At 32.0% G+C, this 15,871-nt stretch overlaps 1 protein-coding gene across 5 annotated transcripts; it reads right to left on the bottom strand.

The window, feature by feature from the left end:
• Positions 1–277: 277 nt before the first annotated feature.
• On the bottom strand, positions 278–15,610 carry LOC126901140 (kynurenine formamidase). 5 transcript variants are annotated; one of them, XM_050677399.1, is made up of 8 exons: positions 15,501–15,610; positions 15,048–15,137; positions 14,882–14,975; positions 8,949–9,197; positions 8,822–8,891; positions 6,956–7,123; positions 6,507–6,642; positions 278–443 (listed from the first exon to the last, which is right to left on the bottom strand). In XM_050677399.1, exons 2-8 carry the CDS (start codon positions 15,057–15,059, stop codon positions 294–296), a joined length of 879 nt encoding a protein of 292 aa, XP_050533356.1. In that variant the 5' UTR covers positions 15,060–15,137; positions 15,501–15,610; the 3' UTR covers positions 278–293. The 5 variants fall into 5 exon arrangements, with proteins under 5 accessions (XP_050533356.1, XP_050533354.1, XP_050533355.1 ...); XM_050677397.1 differs by having other exon boundaries at positions 15,397–15,515; XM_050677398.1 differs by lacking the exon at positions 15,501–15,610 and adding an exon at positions 15,295–15,393.
• Between the last annotated feature and the right edge of the window lie 261 nt (positions 15,611–15,871).

Genomic DNA, 15,871 nt, shown 5'->3' with positions numbered 1-15,871 from the left:
ATTTTTTTTATAAATAATCTTTTATTTTATCCCTTTCATTTAAATAAAGAATGATTTTTAAATCTTTAGTACCTCATTTTACGATTAAAATAGTGTTCAAAATGATATTAAATGATATTTCTTCTAAAAAATATTTTATTTGCGTCATTAGTATGGTGTGTTTTACATTTTTAATTTTTATATGGGGCAGGGTTTCTAATTCGGGATCTTCTCCCTAAGAAAAAAATACGCCACTATTTTGGATAATAGACATCATTAGATAGAATTAGATTATTACTTCGTCTTAACAAATATTAATCTTTACTGCATAATGAATTCAAAATGAATTTGATGATCAGTTTTGTTAAAAAAAAATCTTTATCAGAAAGATTTTCCACAATATTAAAATGATCAACTCCAGCTACACATTCTTCTTTAACTATTAATCCACGGCTAACAAGAAACTGAAATAAAAATAAATATATGAGTTTAAAATGAAAAAGCTTATTTTACAGTATTAGTAAATACATTTTAGAATATTTTTTATGAATTGAGTTAATAATTTTTTTTAAATAATGACTTATCATTTTAAGTGTGTTCCTTTTATACATTTTATTTGGAATAAAATAAAAAAAATTCCAGTTGAAGACTATTGGACGACATATTAGGGCGAAACTGTTTAAACAGGCTGGACGTTGTTTATTATAAGTTTTGATTGTAAACGATATTTGTAATAGGCTATTCATCATGTAAGGTGTATAAAAAGTGTTAAAAATAGGGTAGTATCGAGTGATGATGATGTGAAAAAAAGATGGAGAGTATTTTGAAAAATTACTGAATGAGGAGTATCCAAAAGAGACATTAAAGGATATCTTGTAGAATGAGGGACATACAGCAGTGTGGAAATTATAGAGGCATAAGGCATATGAGTCATAGTATGAAAATTTAGGATAAGGTAATAGATAAGAGAATAAGAAATGAGACATTGGTATCTAAAAAGTAGATTGGATTTTNGCCGCCGCCGCCTCTAGAAGATTCGTCGCTCTACATAAGCGTGTGGCGGTCGAATGTCTAGAGAGTTCCGACGCCGCCTCTAGAAGATTCCTCTGACTATTTAAGGGCAAGATCGTCGCTCCAGTCAGTCAGTCGATCAGTCAATCACTTACGCATTCTGTCTTAAACGCGCTTCGTCTCTCGCTGTTATTTGTTAGTTCGTTGTAATATAATATAGTTGTTATTAAATCGTAAAACTGTTTATTACTTCTATACATTACACCTCGCTACATTGGTGACCTCGACGATAACAAGTATGAACGCCGAAGAACTACGCAATCAATTGGAGGAGTTACGCCAAGAAAACGCTCGTCTTGCAGCACTACAGACACAGCAATATCCAACAGCTTCAGTGAATCGCGTTGCCGTCAAGTTGCCACCTTTCTGGTCCGAAAGACCGAGCTTATGGTTCTCACAGGTTGACTCGCAGTTTGCAATCTCGGGAATAACAAGTGAGGAAACAAAATTTAATTATGTTGTGGCTCAGCTTGATACGCGTTACGCCGGCGAAGTAGAGTATATTATTACTAACCCACCGCTTACTGAACGCTACAAACATCTACGCGCAAAACTTGTTGAACGGTTGTCTATCTCAGAAGAACAACGTGTACGGCAACTCATCAACGAAAAAGAACTAGGTGACCGTAAGCCATCACAGTTCTTACGACATCTCCGTTCCCTTGCCGGCACTACTACATTACAAGACAATATTTTACGTCAACTTTGGCTCCGCCGTCTACCATCACATGCACAAGCTATTTTAACCGCACAATCAGAGCTTCCTCTGGATAAGGTAGCCGAGCTGGCTGACAAAATTGTTGAAGTGCAGCCAGCCCCCTCGCAATTCGTCCATGCTGTTGCCACGACGAACAATAAAAAGGAACTCGATGTTTTAGCTGCCATTGAAGCACTCACAAAACAGGTAAGCGAATTATGTGCTAAACGCCCGCAACGTTCCCGCTCTAGGTCACGTAACCGTTCAAACGTGGAACTGACTAACGGCAAAGGATGGTGTTGGTATCATAGCACTTATGGAGAAAAGGCTGCCAAATGTAAGGCTCCCTGCAAGTATCAGGAAAACTCCAACGACAGTCAGTAGCGGCGGCAACAGACTGTCCGAACCCGAGCAGCCGCCTGTTTGTTACAGATCAAATAACAAAACGCCAATTTTTAGTCGACTCCGGTTCCGACTTATCTTGTTACCCTCAACGGCTACTACGGGAACGACGCCATGCCACCGATTACGACCTCAGCGCGGCCAACAACAGTACCATAAAAACTTACGGGACGGTCCATCTCAATTTGAATTTAGGACTTCGACGCAGTTTCCCGTGGAGTTTTATTGTCGCCGACGTGAGTACTCCTATCATTGGTTCCGACTTCATGGCATACTACCACTTGCTGCCGGATTGCCGTACCAAACGTCTTATTGATGGTGTCACAGGCTTGGCTGTGAATGGTAAGGTTTCCTCTGTAAATCAATGCAGCATAAAATCAGTTGCCAACACTTCCCCTTGGGCTGCACTTCTCGCAGAATTTCCGGACATCACACGTCCCACCGGATTGCCCAGGACAATAAAACATCAAACAGTGCACCACATTCTTACGACACCTGGTCAGCCAATAGCCTGCCGCCCACGCCGCTTAGCTCCAGGTAGACTAAAAATCGCCAAACAGGAATTCGCGGAAATGGTCAAGGCAGGTACCGCTAGACCTTCAAGCAGTCCGTGGTCTTCACCATTACATTTAGCACCGAAAGGGGAGAACAGCTGGCGTCCTTGCGGTGATTACCGCGCGCTGAACGCCCGAACTATACCAGACTCCTATCCAGTCAGACACATACATGATTTCTCGCACAACCTGGCTAATTGCACGCTATTTTCCACAATCGATCTGGTAAAGGCTTACCATCAAATACCTGTTAATCCGGACGATATATGCAAAACAGCCATTACCACTCCATTCGGACTTTACGAATTTCCTTTTATGACATTCGGATTGCGAAATGCTGGACAAACTTTTCAACGCTTCATAGACGAAGTTACCAATGGGTTGGACTTCTGTTATGCATATATTGATGACATTTTGGTATTCTCTAAATCGGAAGAGGACCACAAACAGCATTTACGCACTCTTTTCGGGAGACTTTCTGACTACGGTGTTGTCGTTAACCCGCAAAAATGTGTATTAGGTTCGGCTGAGGTGAAATTTCTAGGTTACCTAGTATCTTCTGAAGGCACCCGCCCGCCACCGGAACGCGTCGACGCCCTACGACAGTATCCATTGCCAAAATCTATGCAAAGATTACGCCGGTTTTTGGGAATGGTAAATTTTTATAGCCGGTTTATTCCCAAAGCTGCCGACCTGCAAGCACCACTTCACGGTATTCTCAAAGGCCCGAANTGTCCGAGCAGCACTTCAACCGCCATATCAAGGTCCCTACGAAGTAATTGCCCGAAATGACAAAACGTTCACAATAAAAGTTCGAAATCAACCAGTTACGGTGACGATTGATAGAGTAAAACCTGCCTACCTCATGGTGAACGAAAGCACAACCGATAGCCAGGCACATGCTCCACCAGCGAATACGCCCAAACAAAAACAACCGCCTAATACCGATCCATCAACACAGCCAGTACGAACAACTCGCTCGGGCCGCCGAGTCAGATTCCCGGACATTTTTGACCCTAGCTAACTCCACTCCGTAAGGGGGTGGTGTGGCGGTTGAATGTTCTAGAGAGTTCCGCCGCCGCCTCTAGAAGATTCCTCTGACTATTTAAGGGCAAGATCGTCGCTCCAGTCAATCAGTCGATCCGTCAATCACTTACGCATTCTGTCTTAAACGCGCTTCGTCTCTCGCTGTTATTTGTTAGTTCGTTGTAATATAATATAGTTGTTATTAAATCGTAAAAGTGTTTATTACTTCTATACATTACACGTCGCTACAGATTTATGCCTAGTAAGTCAACAATAGAGCCAGTATTTTGTGTGAAGCAACTAATAGAAAAATTAAGGGAAAAGAAGAAATAGCTGTGTATGGTATTTATAAATTTAGAGAAAGCGTATGATAGAGTAGCGAGAGAGGTTTTAAAGTGAGTATTAACAAGAACACGAGGTAGGTAATATAAGTAGATATTGACAATAGGCGAGGACGTATTAGGAAGGTAGAAAGTTTTAAGTATTTAGGATCAGTTTTGCAAAAGAGCGAAGGTATTAACGAGGGAGTAAGACATAGGATTAAGTGCGGATGATTAAAGTGGAGAAAGCGTCAAATGTATTATGCGATAAAAAAATTCTAATGAGGCTGAAAGATAAATTCTATAAAACTGTAATAAGGCCAGCTATGATATATGCTTATTCATTATTTCTAATTAGCATTTCTATAATTTATAAGTCTAATATATGAAAAAATAATAATTATAGTAATTACATTTAGTAAGAAATTCATATTTATTAATGTAGTATTGTAATTATTACGAAAAAGTTATAAAAGAATTGTAAAGTATTTACTTTTTTTTCTGCAATTAGATTTTTTTCATAACCACTCATTTTTTATATATTTTCACAAAATAAAGCCATCATTTTTTTTTATAATAAAGTATATTACATTAGCTTTAATTTAAAATATATCTTAAAGTGTCAGACTTTCAGAACACTTTCAAAAGTTAATTTTTTGTGAAAAAGTTGTCATTATAAATGACATTTTAAAAGGTATGCTATTGAATAAGATTTGAGGACAGCTGATGTGAGCAAAGATGATGTGGGAGATCGTGTCAAGTGGAAGTTTAGGATAAGGGGGGTCGACCCCAAGTAGTTTGGATTAAGGCGAGGAATAAGAAGAGAGACTGTATAAATGTAAAATATATTTTATTGATAAATTTTGTTACTTTGTTTAATTAAGTTGAATTTACTCGTTAAAAGTGAACAAACTTATATGGAAGTGTATCGGGATCTGAATCATAAAGTTCAGTTAGATTTGGGTAATTTTTATTTCTTTAAGTCACAGATTCTAATCATGTATAGTGCATCTTGTTAAAATCAAAACATATATATTTGTAATTATACCCATTAGAGATTTTTTTTGCCAAATAACTCCATCTCCTTTTCTTTTTATGTATTTTTTATATAATAAAAAGATAAAATTAAGCAGAAAAGTTTAATAAATAAATTGTTTTTAAATATAACTGTTAAAATACCAAAACTATCTCGACCAGCAGGAATTGTATTAAGAAAAACATTTTTATGCAGAAGCTCAAATTCTTTGCGATTTTGAATAAAATCTCAATACATTAATAACCCAGAACAGTGGGACCACGGCACAGTGGTGACGTGCCATAGTTAGGACTAGTACAGATGATATCTGACAGTGATTAAAATCACTATCAAAAAAAATGCTTCGATGTAAATCTGTAGATAGTGTTTAATTTTAAAAAATTGATGGATTATTCCAAAAGCTACATGATCTCCTATTTCTTTATTTATATCCTAATTAAAATAAAGTATGTTGAATAAAAGAGGAATATAAATATTATTTCTCATAAAAAAATTGTATTGATCCATACACTTTTAAATAAGTTATAGCATTATAAAATTAAAAATTGAAAATCGACAATTTTCACACAAAAATAGCATTTGGTAGCCATTTTCATCGTGAAGACAAAATAAAGTCCGAAATTTTTTTTTTCCATAATAAATTATATTACATTAGCTTTAATTTAAGATAAATATAAAAGTGTCAAACTTTCCGGAACACTTACAAAAGTTAAGTTGAAAAAGTGCTACTTTCTATATGCAGTTTATAGATTTTAATCCCCCCCCAGTATATAGGAAAATGGTCCGATTTAAAAAAAAAATATGTCGAATGTAAGATGTATATAAATACTACTTTTCATGAAAAAATTGAATTGATCCATAAATTTTTCATAAAGTTATAGCATAATAAAGTTAAAAATGTATAATACAAAATCGAGAATTTTCACACAAAAATAACATTTGGTAGCTCATTTCTTCGTGAAGACAAAATAAATAAATTTGTAATTTTTTAGGAGATTTCCACCATTTACTGAGAACGAGGGAATTTTTTTTCCATTTTTGAGGGTAATGTCTTTGACTAGATACAATTTGTGATCTTTTGACGTATCGTTGAAAGAAATCGATTCGGTGAGAGCTGACAAAAAGTGGTAACAGACACAAAAAAAAAAAAACACATCATAGTAAAATCAATACCTTCTCAGATTCGCATCGAAGCTAAAAATTAAATAATTAATTCGTAAAAGTGTTGTAAACAAAAATTTTTTCTTTTTTAAATTTATGTTTTGAAGCACACAAATAAGAAGTAGGGAGGCTAATTCCCTTTATCATTTAACTATATCTAAAACAATTCGTGCCTTTATTCAACATTTTTATACTGGTACAGCCTCTGATTTTTATGTATATAACATTATTTTTCGTAATGCTTTTATTTTATAACATACTTTACGAAACTGAGATGTTTGCTGTTTAAATGCTGGCGAGTCGTCTTCGGCGGTTACAATAAGAATTTCACTTGTTCTTCTAGATTTATTTAAACCTTTTAAAATGTGTAATGGACTACATTCGACACACGATGTCCTGAAAATAAAATAATAAGAACAATAAATAAAAGTAATATATTCGATATAGATATAAGGGCTATAATGACTAAAATTTCAAAGAAAAATTATGAATTATCTGAAAATTTTTTTATTTCTTAGCGTCTCAGATAAATAAAAAAAGTATCCTATATGTTCGATGTACTCATATTTTCAAAAATTATAGGAAGTAAAAATTAATTTTTTTTAACTGATTAATAATTGGTAAAAATATACTTAGAATTTTTTTTCGTAGAAAAATAAGTTTGTTATAATAATTTTATTATTTTTAAATATATTTAATTAAAATTTACTCATTCAATTGTAGACCACTGTTAATTGAAGTGTCCAACAACGGTTTAAGGTCATATATACCACTTATTAAGACAAATCCCTTGATTTCTGGAAAATCCTGTTGTGCTGTAAGTATCATACATGCAGCTAAATGAGCACCAGCACTATGACCACCCAACCAAATATTTCTAACAATTTTTTTGATAAAATAACTTTTTTTGTATATAATTTAAGCACTTAAATCTATTTATATATCTTATAAGATAATAAATCATTGAAAATTTTAACAATACTGGAAAAATTACTAAACAATTTTTGAAAATCTTGTCATTTCAAATAACGTCTGATAATTTTAAATATTTTACAATAAATGCACACGAAGCGTTTTTTATGATATAGATGTTAACCACTGCCAGACATCATCGTGCTATAGTTGTCTCATCTACGACACGTTCTCACTGTGCTGAGTTTTATAACTCTTCCCAAAGAAAATTCTGGTTGCGCCATTTGGGAAATATAATGTGGTAGGTGTATCGATTGATATTATGGTATAATTTGAAGGTGTTAGATGGTGTCCCCAAGATATTTACTAACGTCAGCAATTTTTGCACTCCTTTTTGTCGATCATATATATTTTAAAATGAACATTGGAAATTTTTGCCAATGTTGGCAGCAAATGTTTCAATTTTCAATTATTTGTTTGTTTAATAAAACTACACAAACAATTATATTCCTTATAATTTGTTAAAAAAAAATTTAGAGGGAACGAGTAATTATTTTATGTATTACACTAAGTGTTTTCTAATATTGAATATCAAATCTTTCAAGCGTCAATTTATTGATATAATTATATATCAAATGATATATTTTTGATTGATTTTAAAGTTTTAATTTGTATTTTTTTACACGCTGAAACGATAAAATAATTTTTTTTTTTTAAATTATTATATTTTGTGAAAAAACAAAAAAGGCAATTGAAAACTGTTTTAACATAAAAGTTGTACTTTTAAAATGAATATATATTGAAGAATAAGACTGTCGACATAAGTAAGCAAATGTACTTAAAAATTTTTTTCTATTCATACATAAATAAAATATTTAATATGCATAGTATTTTACATATTTGTTAGTTAAGAAAAAAATAAATTGTAAATTCAGTAAAACTCCTATAAAAACACACGTCTTCTTTTTTTTTTTGTCTTAATCCCAACTACTTGGGGTCGGCCACCCTTATCCTAAACTTCCACTGGACACGATCTCCCACATCGTCTACGCTCACATCAGCCTATAAAAACACACGTATTTTCAAAGATAAATACAAATTGTAATGAAACAAAAATGTTTTTAAGTCTCAATGCTTTATAATTGGAATTCGTACGCGTCTGTATACCACGCTTCATGACGTTGCCTTTATTATGTACATGAAAATCAAATAGAGTGATGATACAAGTTATTGGCAATTTTTAAGTTTCACATGGGCATAAAGTATTTCATTAAGTTCCGAAAAGCAATCTATAGAGTCCTTAACACATTTTTGAGTTAATTTAATAATAAAAAAAATAGTGTGTTAAAGCTTTCATGGATTGTCTTGTTGTTTAAAGTGCTTCAAGATGTATCCATGTTTACAGTTGAGTTACCAGCATAGTTGCAGCCATTACTCTGAAGATAGAGTCTGCAATGAGTCCGAAACGTTAGAACTCAACTGTAAACATGGATACATCATTAAGTACTTCAAGCAAATAAAAAATATATTTAAAATGTTAATAGATTATTTATAATGAATCAAACATAGTAGTTCCAAAAATTGGTTTGGGATCCAAAAACTTGTGTCATTAACCTATTACGAATTAAACCTGATTTACTAAAATAAAAATTAGAGTACTAACTCAAACATTAAGTTGTTGACTAAGAATGATAAAAGTTGGCGTATTTCATCAATAATTTCGCCTAAAGAAACTAATAAACAACATTAGTATTATAATATTATAATCAACCAAAATTTATGTTTAGTACTTTTTGGCGCAAGATCATATCCAGGAACAATAACTCTAATCTCAGAATTTATTAATGGCTCCACACAATAAGCAGAAATGTCTTTTTCAAGTTCTTGCCAGTATCCGCCATGAATATAAACAAAACTTGGAGTAGATGAATTTGACTTCATTGACTTGTTTTCGTATATATCTAAAAGTTGTTGATCGCCCAGTCCATATCTTATATTAGTGCTTTTATTCAATTGAGAAGTTTTAATTTTCTGACAAACTAAAAAAGTAAGCATGTGTTAATCTGTAATGTAACAAACTGTTAAAAATAAAATCAAACTAGAGGTGCGGTAACAAGAGGCAGTAAAAACAGCTGTTATCCAAGTGAAATACCAAGGTGCATCCTCGTATTTTAGTTTTACCTAGACAAAACTTTAATTTTGACAACACTAACACATAAAAAGTAGCTAATATATTAAGATTTATTAAAAAATTAGTAATAATTTATTTATTTAATATTAATTCTTTTAATAATTTTTTAAATATATATTATATAATTTTTATAATTAATTGTTTTCAAATTATTATTGATTTTGATTTTTAATATGTTAAAAGTAATCATTTTTAACCTACTTTTTTTTTGAAAGTCAATTATAATAAAAAGAAATGAATTTATTCCCATAACTTAGAATACGGAAGCCATTTTCACCAAGAATAAAATCTATATTTCTAATTTTTTTTTTTCATAGTAAAGTATATATATATACTTTACTTTAATTTAAGATTAAATAAAAGTGTCAATATTTCTGGAACATTTTCAAAAGTTAAGTTGAAAAAGTTCTACTTTTTATACGTATGTTTCAAGTTTTGAACGCTCCCTGTATAAAGGGAAATTGTTCAATTTAAATTAGAAGTATGTTAAATGATAGAGGTATATATATATTTTGAAAAAAAAATTTGTGTTGATACATACATTTTTCTAAAAGTCATAGCAATTTAAACTTGAAAATATAAAATCGAAAATTTTAACACAAAAATAGCATGTTTTTAACTACGGTAGCCGTTTGCACGTAGAAGATAAGGCGTCGAGACCAATTTTTTTTTTCATTTTAAAAATACCTGACATAAACTTTAATTTGATGTATGTTATAGGACGCAGTATTTTCGGAACAATTTCAAAAGTTATGTTGAAAAAATTCATTTTCGAATAAAAGTTGCTATTTTAAATCGCCTCCTGTAAGCAACTGTAAGCAGGTTAAGTGTTATATTTTCAAAAAAATGATATCAACTACAAGAAAAATATCGAAGGTTTCAATATATAAAAAAATTAAGTTTATTTGTTACTTATAAGTTATGGTAGTTTTAAGAAAAAAAAGTGAAAAAAATGACTAAATATACCAATTTTAAAAATAGTAATTTTTTTTGGACAGTTCCTCCATTTACGGGGAACGAGGGAAATTTTTTCAATTTTTAAGGGTAATGTCTATACTCCGCCGAGAACGCGGCCGGTCCCTCGAACCCGAGGACCGGCTGGCGGTCAGGCGGATGACCATGCTCTGGTGGCGGACTCGCCTCTCGGAGGAAACGACGAGAGGTGGGTGAACCAGGTCCTTCATAGGACCCGATCGGCTGGACAGGTGGGTGGACCGGACTCACGGTGAGATGACTTATCGTCTCTCCTAAGTGATGTCCGGCCACGGCTGCTTTAACGAGTATTTGCACCGTATTCGTAAAGCAGCCGCGCCGACGTGCGACCACTGTTCCGATCGCCCGGGAGCGGCTGATAGCGCTCTGCACACCCTCTTCCAGTGCGAGGCATGGGCCCAGGAGCGGGACTCTTTGTAGTCTCGACTAGGGTCCACGTTCCAAGTCGGGTCCATGGTGGACCTGATGTTGAGGAGCCGGGAAGCATGGAGACTCGTTCAGGCGTTCGCTGAATCCGTCTTATTAAAGAAGAAGGAAGCGGAACGCCTGAAACAGATGCAGCCACGCCGCCCAGCACAGGAGGACCTGAGGCGCTGGTTTAGGCCGGTGCCTTAGGTTCTTGTTCTTGCTTTTGTGTTTTTGTTTGTGAGTTATTTTGCCAACCCTCCCTAACGGTTCCCACTGTGGGATCCGGTTAACGGGAGGGGGCCACACCATGTTGCGAATCAGCTCTTGATTAATTTCGGGATGATTCGCAACGTGGTGGTGTGAATTATTAAGACGGCGTGGGCCGCCCTGAAGTAATGCCACACGGCAGTTCCAGGGCGGTCCACAATAATGCTGGTCGTGGAAAAAAAAAAGGGTAATGTCTATTACTAGATACGATATGTGATCTTTTGACATATTGTTCATCAAAATCGGTCAAGTGAGAGCTGAGAAAAAGTGGCAACAGAAAAAAAAAAAAAAAAAAAAAACAAATATCATGGTAAAACTAATATCTTCTCAGCTTCGCATCGAAGCTAAAAAACTTAATAAATTAAGATATATATTAAATTAAAAAATACAGTAATACGGTAGGGTCACATCACAGTATGAGCGTGGCATACTTGGGATAAGTATAGATGATATCGACAGTGATTAAAATAACTATCATAAGAAACGCTTCGATGCGAATCTGTAGATAGTGTTTAATTTTAAAAAGTTGATGGATTATTCCAAAAGCTACATGATCTCCTATTTTCTTATTTATATCCTGATTAAAATAAAGTATGTTGAATAAAAGAGGAATATAAATATTATTTCTCATAAAAAAATTGTACTGATCCATACACTTTTAAATAAGTTAAAGCATTATAAAATTAAAAATTGAAAATCGACAATTTTCACACAAAAATAGCATTCGGTAGCCATTTTCACCGTGAAGACAAAATAAAGTCCGAAATTTTTTTTTTCCATAAAATTAATAACTATCTACACGACAGATTATTTAATTATTAGAGAAATTCAAGGAGAGTTGCCGTGGTGCATGTTGTTTGCTGACGATAGTGTTAATAGGAGAAAATAGGGAGGAAATTAATCAAAGGCTAAAGATGAAGCTCTTAAAGAAATTGGTATAAGAATAAGTAGAAGTAAAACAGAGTATATAAAGTACGAGTTTAGCGTCTAATGTATTATGCGACAAAAGAATTCCAATGAGGCTGGAAGGTAAATTCTATAAGACTGTAGTGAGACCACCTATGATGTATGTTCAGTGTGTTGGGCAATTGACAAGAAAATAGAGCAGAGAATGACTGTAGCAGAGATGAGAATACTTAGATGGATGTGTGGAGTTACTAGAGAATATAAGATAAAAAACCAACATATAAGAGGGAGTATAGGTGACGTTACTATACGAAGGTATTGAAGAGGATATAAGACATAGGATTAAGTGCGGATGATTAAAATGGACAAAGCGTCTAATGTGTTATGCGATAAAAAAATTCTAATGAGGCTGAAAGATAAATTCTACAAAACTGTAACAAGGCCAGCTATGATATATGCTTCAGTGTAGGGCGGTTGATCAGAAAGTAGAGCAGAGAATGAGTGTAGCAGAGATGAGAATGCTTAGATGAATGAGTGGAGTGACTAGAAAAGATAGTATAAGGAACGAGCATATAAAAGGGTGTATAGGTGTAGCGTCAATCGTATATAAGATGAGAGAATACAGACTTAGATGATTTGGTCATGTTATGAGGAGAGAAGATTCGGAAGCTCTAAGAACAGTTATAGAAATGAATGTTGAAAGAAGAAGAGGTAGAGGAAGACCAAAAAATAGATGGAGGGATGCTATTGAATGCGAACTCCTATTTGCTTCCTTATTCCTAATTAGCAGTTCTATGATTTATAAGTCTAATATATGAAAAAATAATAATTATAGTAAGTACATTTAGTAAGAAATTCATATTTATTAATGTAGTATTGTAATTATTACGAAAAAGTTATAAAAGAATTGTAAAGTATTTACTTTTTTTTCTGCAATTAGATTTTTTTCATAACCACTCATTTTTTATATATTTTCACAAAATAAAGCCATCATTTTTTTTTATAATAAAGTATATTACATTAGCTTTAATTTAAAATATATCTTAAAGTGTCAGACTTTCAGAACACTTTCAAAAGTTAAGTTGAAAAAGTTAATTTTTTGTGAAAAAGTTGTCATTTTAAATCCCCCCTGTGGCCAGGTAAAGGGTTAAATTTATAAAAAAAATATACCAAATGATGGGTAAAGACATCAAGCATCTATAAAAAAAAATTATATTGATTTGGTCATTTTTGAAAAAGTTATGACAGTTTTAAGAAAAAAAATTTCGAAAATTAGCGATTTTTAAATTTGTAATTTTTTTTGGAGTTTTCCCTCATTTACAGGGAACGAGGAAATTTTTTTCAATTTTTGAGGGTAATGTCTTCGACTAGATACAATTTGTGATCTTCTGACGTATCGTTGAAAGAAATCGGTTCGGTGAGAGCTGACAAAAAGTGGTAACAGACAAAAAAAAAAAACACATCATAGTAAAACCAATACCTTCTCAGCTTCGCATTGAAGATAAAATGCCGAACTTTACTCATTTTAAGAATCGATCCAGTTTGAGCTGAGAAAAATTATTGACAGACAAAAAAAAAAATAAACATATCATGGTAAACCCAACCCAACCCAACCTTTTCAACTTTGTATCTAAACTAAAATACCAAAATGAATTTTCTTAGTATAAATATTATTTTATGAATTATTGAGTAGCTAATATTAAAATAGTTACATTATATACAATATAGTGTATTTTTGTGTTAAAATTTTCGATTTAAAATTTTTAACTTTAAATTGTTATAACTTTATGAAAAATGTATAGATCAATACAAATTTTTGTTTCTAAATACAATAAATATACAATTTTCATCCGCCATACTTTTTATTAAATTGAGCGATTTCCCCTTATACATGGGGCGTTCAAAACTTTAAAAATACGTATAAAAAGAAGAATTTTTTCAACTTAACTTTTGAAAATGTTTCGGGAATTTGTGCATTCTTTATAAATATGTTAAATTAAAGCTATGTAAATGAACTATAAATTAAAAAAAAAAATTTGCCCGGACAACCTATCTTCTATGTGTAAAAGACCGTTGAATTTGAACAAAAAATGTATTTTTCGTGTAAAAAATTAATGTTATTTTGGTTCTTAAAACTTCCACATTTATTTGAAAAATAAACGAATCAAAATATTTTTTTTTATATAGAAACCTTAAGTATTTTCCATGCATGTGATATAAATTTTTTGATAATCTTACCCTTTATCTGCCCACGGGAGGGACTTAAAATAGCAAATTTTTTACAAAAGTGTACTTTTTCAACTTTTGAAAATGTTCAGGGAATACTGTGTTCTTTAAACATGTGTTAAATTAAAGCTTATTACGTACTATAAATAAAAAAAGAAATTTGTCATGACGACCTATCTTATGTGCAAATGGCAGTCGAAGTTGAACAAAAACTAGGAGTTCGATTTGCTTTAGGAATAATCAATCAATTTTTTAAAATTAAACATTATCTACAGATTTTAGACGAAGCGTTTCTTATGATATCTAGTGAATTTAATCATTGTCATATATCGTCTATACTTGTGCACTCTATAACTATGCCACGTTTACACTGGGCCGCAACCCAACTGTGCTACCGTTTTGTTAGTTTAAGCGCATTTATTTAAGAGTTATGTTACTTAAAACAAAATGTTTAGTGAAATGTAAGTTACAATTTTCCTTTAGAATATGATAATTTGAATTAAGTCCCTGTAATTGAAAAAATAAGTATACGTAAAACCAAAAATTAAAGACGCAATTTGAGAGAACTGGAGTGCGCTTAGATTCCCCAAATTATTCCACAACCATTAACTAAAACTGTATGAACTTTAAGTGTATTTTTATTCAAAAATACTTTTTTATTGGAATTAAATTAAATTTATACCTCCTAAACATTCTGCTCAATTATCACAATAATTGTTGTGTAATACATACTTTTCCGAACTGTGTTTATGTGATGTTTAACAACTGAATTATGTTCAATACGTTTACACCATTTGCTCGGCGAATAAAGTACTTCATTTTCATACTTAGAACATAAAATAAGCATAAAGAAACTTTCTAATTAAAAAAATACAATTTTGATGTATGTATTATTTACTTTTTCATTCATTTTATTCACTCCAGTTTAGATAAATAAGAGCTATATCACAAACTGTATTTTTAGAATGTTTGTACCATTGTCTTGACACTATTTAAAAAAAATGTTTTAAAAAATTTCTCTGCATACATTTATATATTATACGAGAAAACATCTAACTCTGCGACGACACTTATTAAATTTTATTGATACAATGATATGTAACACGAATTCCTTATTTTATATTGTACAACTTGAAATATAATACCTCGAATGGAATTGAAGCAATATTTAAGATTACATAAGAGTTAAAAATAAACTAAATATATAATAAATAGGTTTAAAAGAATTTATATGGCTTATGTCATACTTGTGATTTTAGTTTTTAGTACACTTGTTATAAATTTGATTAATACATTAACAACACATTACAACACTTTAATTGTAAATCTTTAGTAAGACCACAAAACTTACATTTATAATTTTCCTGACTTAACTAAACTATGATTTGTAGTAACCGATAACAAATCAGTGTTGCTAGAACAGCTTATGAATTCTGACCTTAAGCACAATTACATCAAAATGTTTTATGATAATGATTTCAAACAATAAATTAATAATAAGAACTAGAGTGGTACTCAAGATTTTATCATTGACAAAGTATGCATGAGAAATGGTTTTCTATTTTCAAGGGAGAAATTATACTTTAATGCCATATAATTTTCCAATTACAATTATTAATTATCGCGTAATTATTTAAAAAGTAAAATCTCCTAAATTCAAAAACAAAAAAATGTTTTCATAAAAAAAAACTGATATAATATCGTTTAATAGTATAATTATCC

This window comes from Daktulosphaira vitifoliae, unplaced genomic scaffold (assembly GCF_025091365.1).
Source record: "Daktulosphaira vitifoliae isolate Bord-2020 unplaced genomic scaffold, ASM2509136v1 Scaffold_3, whole genome shotgun sequence".
NCBI classification, from domain to species: domain Eukaryota; kingdom Metazoa; phylum Arthropoda; class Insecta; order Hemiptera; family Phylloxeridae; genus Daktulosphaira; species Daktulosphaira vitifoliae.
This window is presented reverse-complemented; position numbering and strand designations above follow the sequence as displayed.